Source organism: Octopus bimaculoides, chromosome 1 (genome assembly GCF_001194135.2).
Source record: "Octopus bimaculoides isolate UCB-OBI-ISO-001 chromosome 1, ASM119413v2, whole genome shotgun sequence".
Lineage (NCBI taxonomy): Eukaryota > Metazoa > Mollusca > Cephalopoda > Octopoda > Octopodidae > Octopus > Octopus bimaculoides.
This window is the reverse complement of record NC_068981.1, coordinates 98,578,960-98,589,883: the sequence shown is the minus strand read 5'-3', so window position 1 is coordinate 98,589,883 and position 10,924 is coordinate 98,578,960. Positions and strand designations below refer to the sequence as shown.

Here is a 10,924-nt window from a genome sequence, read left to right as displayed (position 1 = left end):
TATATATATATATATATATATATATATATATATATATATATATGTAAATAAATATATATACACACATACATGTATGTGAGTGTGTATGTTTCCATGTCTTGATGTTATGTGATAGTTGTAAAATGATTGTTACTGTCTTGCAACCACTGTCATTCATATCCAATATTCTGCGAGAACATGTCTGGCTGAGGAAATAATACCTTGCTTGAAAATAGGTGAGGGTTGGTGACAGCAAGGGCATCTGGCTGTAGAAAAATTTGCCTCGGTAAACTTTGTCTGACCCATACAAGCATGGACAAGTGGATATTAAAATGATGATGATGGTGATAAAAATAAAAAAAACTAGATCGAATAAAAATGTTGAAGAGTGAAAACCTAAACTTAGCCTCTTTGTATCTGTTGGCAACTATAGGCCAGGGTAAAATCATTATTTGAGGATTCTTTAGTATCTCATAAACTAAAACCAATTTAGCAAAACTAATGTCATTTTTAGATTTTAAAATTCTAAAATATTCTGGCTTTTATTCAAATATCCTTGACAACTATAGGCACAGGTGTGGCTCTGTGGTAAGAAGCTTACTTCCCAACCACACGGTTCTGGGTTCAATTCCACTGCATGGCACCTTTGCCAAGTGTCTTCTACTATAGCCTCGCACCAACCAAAGCCTTGTGAGAGAATTTGATAGATGGAAACCAAAATGAACCTGTCATATATATATATATATATATATATGGGAGAATGTACGAAAAAAAACAACAGACGAGGACAGGTGGTGTAAACAACAAAAGGATGTATTAGTTTGACGCTTGGGAATACAGAAAGTCTTTAACGTTTCGAGCTACGCTCTTCAACAGAAAGAATACGGAGAAAACAAGGAGAAAAACACGGAGAAAAAAAATTGAATGGTGTTTGGTCAGCGATTATATAAATACACACACTCTGAGTGGTTGGCGTTAGGAAGAGCATCCAGCTGTAGAAACTCTGCCAAATCAGATTGGAGCCTGGTGTAGCCATCTGGTTTCACCAGTCCTCAGTCAAATCGTCCACCCATGCTAGCATGGAAAGCGGACGTTAAACAACGACACACGTGTGTGTGTGTAAAAAAATATATATATATATAAATACACACACGTGTGTGTGTGTGTGTCTATGCTTGCCTCCCACCATCACTTGACAACCAGTGTTAGTGAGTTTTTTTCCCTGTAACTTAGCAGTTTGGCAAAAGAGACTGATAGAATAAGTATCAAACTTTTTAAGAAAATAATCCTTGGCGGGGGTTGATTTGTTCAGTTAAAAGAGTCTTCAAGGCAGTGCCCCAGCATGGCCACAGTCTAATGACTTAAACAAGTAAAAGATTAAAAAGAAAAAAGAGATAAATGATAAACTAAACAAAAAATTTTTGTCAGAATGTATAAATAATATGTTGCACTTCACCTCTTTCTTTGGCCAGGCGTTCCACTAATCATGAACTTGAGCATCAACGACAAAAACTTAGCAATTATTCTGATAAAGTGAACGAGCTGCACAGTCGGGTTAATTCATTAAATTCAGAGAAACTGCAGATTGAAAAGAACCTTCAAGAGAAGATAAAGCTTGAGGAGAACAAGGCTGATTTACATAATCAAAACGTGACTCATAAGGCTTCTATAAAGGTAGATCATTTCACTGAACAGACCTGTGTGTGTGTGTGACAGAGATGAAGTGAGAGAAAGAAAAATAAAGGGAGGGAAATTACTCTGTTGCTTATCCAAGTTTTTCAGTTTTTTGTTGTGTCTGTGTGAGGCGATTGTTGTTGCTAGGCCTAACTCATAAAGCAACTACTGTCATGTGTGATATCCAAGCAACAGTGGAGAATGCACACCACTGGATTTGAGCAGGTATCTTCTATCATAGCTCCAAGCGAACCTATACCTTCTCAGTGAATTTGTTGAATATGAACTGAAAGAAACCCATTGTGTGTGTGTGTGTGTGTGAGTGTGCATATGTATGTTACCCTTTACCTTTTACCCTATGTGTGTTTATATTTGTGTTCTGTAAGTCATCACTACGTGGTTGTTATTACTATGGTTAACAAATTTTTCACTCACTTACTTTCAAAGACATGTGAAATATGAGGTCTATTACATGAAACAGAAATTAGCTTTAGTGATAAAAAGGCATTTACCTGTAAAACAGAGCCTCAGTGATATATATGAAGGGGTGCTGAAAAGTCCCTAGCTTTAAGGGTATCACAAAAGGCCTGGTTGGAGGCCCAACCTTCCAATCTCTTTTACAGGGCTTAGAAAAACTGAAGGATTACTGCAATAAATGTGTGAATCTGAGAAAAAAATAACTGATCCTCCTGTATTTTCTTTTACCCAAAGCCAGGAATTTTTCAGCACCCCCTTGTGTGTGTGTGTGTGTACACATACATACACAATGGGGTGCTGAAAAGTTCCTGGTTTTAAGGGTATCGCAAAACCTGGAGGCCAAACCTGAAGGACTGCTGCTATGAGTGCATGAATCTGAGAGAAGAATATGTTGAATAAAGTCATAATTAACTGATCTTCCTGTATTTCCTTTTGCCCATAACCAGGAACTTTTCAGCAACCCCTCATACACTTAACCCATGCTTGCATGGGAAACTAACCTAGAACATATATATATATATGTGGTTGGCGTTAGGAAGGGCATCCAGCTGTAGAAACTCTGCCAAATCAGATTGGAGCCTGGTGTAGTCATCTGGTTCACCAGTCCTCAGTCAAATCGTCCAACCCATGCTAGCATAGAAAGCGGACGTTAAACGATGATGATGTGTGTGTGGAAGGGTTCTGTTTGTTTGGTTACGTTTATGCTTCTCTGAAAATCAGTGAGTTACAAATGGTGATATTTTTGTTATTTCTCATGTTAGCCAATCATGTGCTGGCTTTGTGCGTTCGAAACAGGTAGAATGAAAGATCCTTTATTTGAAAAGGAAGCAAATTTGAGCAACAGGAATGCTATCTGGTTATAAAACAATATCGTTTCTCTTTTACTTGTTTCAGTCTTTGGACTGCAACCATACTGGGGCACCACCTGTAAGGGTTTAGTAGAACAAATTGACTCTAGTACTTATTTTTAAGCCTGGTTCTTATTCTATCAGTTTCTTTTCACTAAACTCCTAAATAATGGGGATGGAAACAAAGCAATACCAGTTATCAAGTGTTGATGAGGGACAAACACATACACACACACGATGAACTTTTTTCAGTTTCTGTCTACCAAATCCACTTGCAAGACTTGGGTGGCCCAGGGTTATAGTGAAAGTCACTTGCTCAAGGTGCTGTGCAGTGGGACTGAATTCAAGTCCACATAGTTAGGAAGCAAACTTCTTATTACATAATCATGCCTGAGCCTATTAGCCACACCTCAGTAATATATTAGTTTGTGGTCAGGATTCCTGCCTTTCACCCAGGCAACCCATGTTTGATACTTGGAATGGGAGGAAGTTGATTTGTTCAATTAACCCTTAAGTATTTAAAATGGCCATATCCGGCCCAAATATTTTTCCTGATTTATATTCAAACTAACCAGATCCAGTCTATCACACCTACCCTACAATGCAATTCTAAAAATACACAATCACATCACTGAAATCTCGAAGCTACAAGATAATGCATGATTAATTTAAAGCAGTCATCTTCATCATCGTTTAACGGCCACTCTCCATGCTAGCATAGGTTGGATGTTTTGACATGGAGCTGGCTAGCAGGGAGCTGTCCAGACTCCAAATGTCTGTTGTGACATGTTTTCTATGGCTGGATGCTCTTCCTAATGCCAGCTACTTAACAGAGTGTGCTGGGTGCCTCTACATTCCACTGGCATGAGTGCTTTTTAAGAGGCACTGCCACCTGAAAGGACAAGCCTGTATGTTTGGAAGACAGCGTTTTTACTTAGTTTGACAATTAGAGCTCGACACTTCTTTACGTAGCTGTCGTCATCCATACGCATCACATGACCAAACCAATGCAGTCTTCTCTCTTACACACACTTGATGCCTCTTACACCCAGTTTTCCTCTTAAATCATGTGAATAAATAAGCATTACACTTGAATGAGTAATCTGAATGCTAACGGGTTAAACATTTCGTGGTAGTGCCCCAGCATGGCCACAGTCCAATTACTGAAGCAAGTAAAAAAGATAAAGAAGAACCCATGCTAGTACAGATAAATGAATGAATGAATGCATATAAAATTTATTTGAATCTGTATCTTCATTGGCATAACTTGGATTTTAAGTTCCTTTTTTGGTTTGGTATGCATATGGATGTGAATAGGGTTGACAACGTGTGTGTGTGTGTGTGTGTTTGTAATGACATGTGGGCTGATTCTATATTTTTGTTTTTAAATCTTTCAGAAACTCAAAGAAGAATCGAAACCTCTACAGGTAAATGTTTTTATTGCTTTTTTTTTTATATTGTATAGTCAAAGGAGGAAGGGCTATGCCACTTACCTCTTGGTAGAATGTCTGGGACTTGTATGTGAAAAGGAGGTTAAAAAGTCATGACTTATAGTTTATCCTTAGATTTGAGAGCTATCTAAATGCTTGTAATATAGTAGGCCTGGTTGAAGGCATCCAAGGTTCACATGACTGAGTGATAGATAAGTCTACCCACTCCTGTTAATACTCTTATTTCTCCATCTCCTGTCATATCCATTACCCTCTCACACTCTATAGTCTTCACTGTCATCATTATCACTCTCTCCCACCATTCCCAACTTCTCATCCCAAAATTTAGGATTGAACCTGGAACCATGTGGTTGAGAAGCAAACTTCTTACCACACAGCCATGCCCATGCCTATATACATATTCTTCCCATAAAGTCATCGCACCGACTACTTACTGAATCATTGTACATGCTCAGTAATTAAATATTTCACTTAGATAAACTAAGAATATACTACCTAGGTTCACTACCAATGAAATTATAATAAGTATTAGTGTGTACATTTGTACGAAGCCCTTTATTCAGACAATGTTCATTCTTTATATGTGTATAAAACACACATTCTGTGTTTGTAGATGCAGGCATGACTGTGTGGCTAATAAATTTGTTTCACTACCAAGTGATTTTGGATTCAATCCCACCTTGGCCAAAAAGTCCATGTAAAATGAAATGTTTTGCTCAAGATCACAATACACTGCCCAGTCCAAGAATTGAAACCACAATCTTGCAATCGTGAATGAAACACCTGAACCACTAGGCCATGCACTCTCATATATTTTATAGCCACACATCAACTTCTCCACGCTTTGGAGCAAACTATCACCAATCAACATGCACTGTGTTATTATATCAACCAGACTATTAGATATTGTTCCACACTGCTGGTCAGAAAGCACTTCCTTGCATTGTTATAGCCTTCAAATGGTACCAACCCACTGGCTAAGCAGGCAGGCCAACATTCTCCATGAACAGAATACCAGTCTGTCACAAGGCTACTCATTATGGTACCAGTGTAACAAGGGATGGCATTGGATCTGCTCCTTGTCAACACCTCTCTTTTGTCACTCTGTACTTCTAACTGCCTTCCCTTTGCCATGTGACTCTTAGTTGACATCTACTCTTACCATTACCTTACTATGATACACTTTTATTTGAGTCTAATTGAGCTACTCTTGTTGTTTTTCTGTTTAACTTTTTACCAGCAACCAGTGTGTAGTTATCACTGTCCTTTGCCCTCTCTTTCACCATCCCATTAGTCTGTTTCTCTTATCACACTGTGATTTCATGCTCTTTCCTCTTCATCATCTGAGTCATCACTTTTCTTCTAACCACACTCTCAGTCATGTTTGTTTTGAAAAGAACTGAGATTATATAGAGCAGCGGTTCCCAAAGTAGGTAGTACTGCCTCCCTGGATGGGGGGGGGGAATCCAGAGGTGGGGGCATTGAAGAAAAGAGGGTCAATAATGGGGTGGCCAAAAGGGGACAGTGGATGTAAAAACAGCAACAAAATAATGGGTTGATTAGGTTAAGATTTATTTGTGAAATACAGCTAGTTTGAATTTGCTGCTGAAAGTGGTCTGTGTTTGTGGTAGGGAAGGGGTTAGGAATGTGACCCAGAGTGCCAAGGGGGCAGCAGCCAGAAAAGTTTGGGAACCACTGATGTAAAAGTGAGACAAAACAACCTCTCTAGTATTGGTGCCCTATAAAATGCAGCAAGTACACTATAAAGTGGGTGGCATTTGAATGACTTAACAACTTCTCTAGAGTTAGTGTCATGATAAAAGACACTAGTATACTCTAATATCATTGGTGTTGGGAAGGGCATCCAGCTGTAGAAACTATGCCAAAAGGGAAACATGAACAAAATGTGTTCTACCAGCTTAGGAAGGCAGTAACTCCAAATAAGAGCTGGTTTGAACTATGATGATTCATCTATTCCATGCCAGTATGATAACAAACATAAATGATGACAAGTGTTGTGGATGGTAGAATATAATCAACATCTTTATCATAATGAAACCAGTTTGAGTGTTATGCTTTAACCCTTAAGCATTTAAACCAGCCATATCCGGCCAAAATATTCTACCTGTTTTATCTTCAAACTGGTCATATCTAGCCTTTCACATCGACCCTACTGAGTCATTTTAAAAATAAACAGTCACATCATCAAAATCTCCAAGCTATGAAATAATGCACGATTAATTTAAAATGATGTTTGAAACAGTAATCTGAATACTAAAAGGGTTAAACAAGCTTAACTATGGAAGGAAATTGAAGACCTAAGTGAAAGAATAATAAAATGCAGAATTTCTATGGGCCTCACTAATAAGTGATAATTAAATACAAAATACTATATGCTTCCCTGAAATATGTTGACTTATGCCTAAGATATCAATATTAATTTTTTATTTTTACCAAAGGCTAGCATAGACAAGTTAGTTGATGAAAAGGATTCTGTAACCACACGCAAAGAAGACAAACTTGAGAAAAGAAGAAAGCAGGTAAGTCTTTAGAGACATGATTCTGGCAAATAATTTTTGAAACATTGAAATTTCACGCCATTGTTTATATCAAACAAAAACTAGTAAGAGTAAGTCATTCTTGTTGGACATTAGAAGTTGTGACTTGACCTGACTGTTTTGTTAAGGATTGGTGTTTTAGTTGAAGTGTGAAAGTTTGATCATGTTGTGTGATATACAGCAAGTCTGTTTCAGTATGTTTTATAGTGTTGTATGACTGTACGGTTATGTTCTGTTTACTTTACTGTGTTGGTTTTCTTCATTAGCAGTGGAAGTGGACTCTGTTAGCGTTGATAGTCTAGATTTCTCAGATTCTGAGGACACTTATAATATGGCATAATGCTTGGCAATATTTCATTGAAAAGAAAGGTGTCGAGCTGGCTGACTTGTTAGCATGCTGGGCAAAATGCTTAGCAGCATTTCATCCATCTTTACATTCCAAGTTCAAATTTCACTGAGGTTGATTTTGCCTTTCATCCTTTTGGAGTCGATGAAATAAGCACCAGTTGAGCACTGGGGTCAGTTTAATCAACTTGGTTCCTCCCGCAAAACTGCTGGCCTTCTGCCAAAATTTGATGCCAATATTTCTAAATAAATACTTCTAAAGAAAATTTTCAAAAAAATTAAATGTAGAAGTTTTGAAATAAAACAAAATTTAAAACAGTACAATTTACAATGATTTCAAAATTTTAGAATTTTTTTTGTTTTTGTCTATTTTGTAATTTATTTTTGCATATATTTTGTTTACTTGCTTCTTTTAGGCTGAAGAAATCCAACAGAAGGGTGTCCTTCAGTTAAAAAACTATATGTCAATTATTCTCAAGTAAGTTTACATTGTGGTCTGTTGTTTTTTTTCAGAAGCATCACTTTGTTGCCTGTTGACTTGTTATTACTTGAATGTCTTGTTTGTTCTACAGTCCAGGACTCTGTGTTGTGTGGCTCAGATGGACTTTTTCCATGAAAGTTAAACCAAAAGAGGTTTTCAAAAACTTTTAGAGTGCCTTGAAAAATCACTATATGTCTATGTACTTGTAAAGGTGTGTTGAAATGGTTCGTTTTCAACCAGATATTGGTAGTGAAACAATTTGAGATCTACACTATTTGGAAGGTATAGAAAATATTTGTCTTGAAAATGTCACATACATTTTTGTCACACATGTTGCACCAAGTAAAAGAAAACTGTGGCAACTGACATTTTTGCCTTGGAAACTCATAAGCATTTTTTGAACTTTCAAGGTCAATGTTAATAAATACCATGAGGCTTTTTATGCTGCTCTAGAGACATTGAAATAAATTCGCAGTTAATATTTGCAGGTGAAAAAAGGTATTTTGTGTGGTGTCATGTACATCAAACTTTTTAAATCCTCTTTAAAAAGCATTCAGTGTACATCATCATCATCATCGTTTAACGTCCGCTTTCCATGCTAGCATGGGTTGGATGATTTGACTGAGGACTGGTGAAACCAGATGGCTACACCAGGCTCCAATCTGATTTGGCAGAGTTTCTACAGCCGGATGCCCTTCCTAATGCCAACCACTCCGAGAGTGTAGTGGGTGCTTTTACGTGCCACCGGCACGAGGGCCAGTCTGGCGGTACTGGCAACGGCCACGCTTAATGTATATATTATATTATATAATAATAATTTCTATCATTGACAAAGTCCAAGAATTAGCCATATAATCAATAAAATTGACATCTGAATTCAAGGTATTATGAGATATAACTAAATACTGCAGGGAATTTTGTCTGTTGCTTAAACAGGTCTTCCAATGGAATAATATTGAGTTAACTTTGTTGCAAGATCTAGCAATGTGCAGGGAGACATTATAGGCAGTTGATTTAAACCCAGTATATAGCTAACTGGTGCTTATTATGTTGACTACTAACTTTCATTGACGAACCCTAATCTAAATGAAAGAAAGGAGAGATGAAAGTAAATTACATTACCTGTAAAAATATTTTTTTTTTGCTCAATATTTGCTTGGGTAGTCAAATTTTTCTGTGAAAAATGAATTAAAACTATTCTTGTAAATGTTCAAGATTTTATGACATTCCGTCAGTTATGATGATAAGGGTTCCAGTTGATCCAGTGAATGGAATAACCTGCTTGTGAAATTAACATGCAAGTGCCTGAGTACTCCACAGACACGTGCACCCATAATATAGTTCTCAGGGAGATTCAGTGTGACACAGAATGTGACAAAGCTGGCCCTTTGAAATACAGATACCATTCATTTTTGCCAGCTGAGTGGCCTGGAGCAGTGTGAAATAAAGTGTCTTGCTCAAGGGCACAATGCTTTGCCAGGAATTGAACTCATGATGGGCTTTTGCTGTTCAAGATTTACAGCTTAGCTATTTCATAATTTGTATTTCTAATTGTTACATACGTCACACTAGAAAGGCATACATCAGCTCTAATCCAGTGACACTATGATCAATATCTGTTCATCTGCGATCATCCTCAGTTTGCTTTATAATCAGTGTATTTAATATGTGTGTGTTTGATGCGGCAGAAGAAGAAGCTGATTGACAAATTGGACTGTAACCACCTTATTCATAACAGAAATAGGTTGGTGGTTATAACAAGCCGATTTTATAGTGTCTTGTTCAGTACTTTACTTCTTTAGGTTCAAGTTAGCCAATGAGAAATGTAAAACAGCGTCACAGATCATTATCATCCCAGTTAATAACTAAATAATAACTAAACTGTGGTGCAGAACCTTGATCAAGAGGTAATTTCTTAGCAAACCAATTCTGATGCATGCTTTTAGCTCCTAGTTGAAAAAATTTGTTCTGCTATTGTCATTAGCAAACCCATTAATTCCACTCATAGGTTCACTTTTCTTGTACAATACTCTCTTGCTTAGTTTAGAAATCAATCCCTAAACATCTTTTATTTTGTTATTTGTTTGTATTTAGTTATGAGAAATCCGGTAAGGCTGCACTTCTGGAAGAGAAGCAGGAGAGATGTAAGTGTCTGAATGACAAAGTTGAGCTGATCACCAATAAAAGAAACCAATTACAAAACAATGTGTCTAAAATTAGGAAAGAGTTGTCAAAAGAGAAGGTAGTTATTTTGGAAATTTTTTACTAATTTTTATCTTTTATTTTTTACTTGTTTCAGTCATTAAACTGCCACCATGCTGGGGCACTGCCTTGAAGGGTTTGAGTCGAATAAATCAATCCCAGGACTTATCTTTTTTAAGCCTGGTACTTATTCTTTTGGTCTCTTTTACTGAACTTCTAGGTTATGGGGACATAAACTCACCAACATTTGTTGTCAAGTAGTGGTCGGGTGGGGAGACAAACACAGAAACTAAGACACTGCAGCCATGCTGGGGCACTACCTTGAAGGGTTTTAGTTGAGCAAATCTATCTCAGGACTTATCTTTTTTAAGTCTGGTACTTATTCTCTTACAGGGATGTAAGCTCACCAATATTTGTTGTCAAGCAGTGGGGGTGTGGAGAGACAAACACAGAAACAGACAGACACACACACACACACACACACACACAGATATATACTTATACATACATATATAAATATATATATCTCCCCCTCCCTCTCCCTCCCTATTGTATTCTCTCTCTCTCTCTCTCTGAATCACCACTTCTTCCACCATTTCCTCTTCGACTCGCGCGCGAATCCCAAACATATAACCAGCTCGCTTTCCCACTCCACCACCATTTCGTACTGGAATCTCTATGCTAATAGAACCCACGACGAAGCTCCATTAGCCAGCGGTACGCCCGCCCTCCCACCTCCTCCACCAGTACCGGAAGTCTTTTTAGATCATCTTCCGCGAACACTGCTTGTGACCTTATACCCCCCCTCTTATCGACCTTATAGCGCATAAAGATTGGGTAGTATATGAAGGTTGTAGGTATTGTTTTTGTCTATGAACTCTGCCAAATGCAAGCTTTCTTTTCAGGTTC

The 10,924-nt window shown here is 37.6% G+C and overlaps 1 protein-coding gene across 7 annotated transcripts in view; it reads left to right on the top strand.

Moving 5' to 3' along the window:
- The window catches only part of LOC106876178 (DNA repair protein RAD50), a 94,547-nt gene that overhangs the window by 61,642 nt on the left and 21,981 nt on the right, over positions 1 to 10,924 (top strand). For all 7 annotated transcript variants that reach the window (XM_014924614.2, XM_014924609.2, XM_014924612.2 and 4 more), the window contains 5 exons: positions 1,452 to 1,653; positions 4,376 to 4,405; positions 6,889 to 6,969; positions 7,749 to 7,810; positions 9,908 to 10,055. In XM_014924614.2, coding sequence (XP_014780100.1) covers positions 1,452 to 1,653; positions 4,376 to 4,405; positions 6,889 to 6,969; positions 7,749 to 7,810; positions 9,908 to 10,055 — 523 coding nt within the window. The remainder of the gene's footprint in view (positions 1 to 1,451; positions 1,654 to 4,375; positions 4,406 to 6,888; positions 6,970 to 7,748; positions 7,811 to 9,907; positions 10,056 to 10,924) is intronic.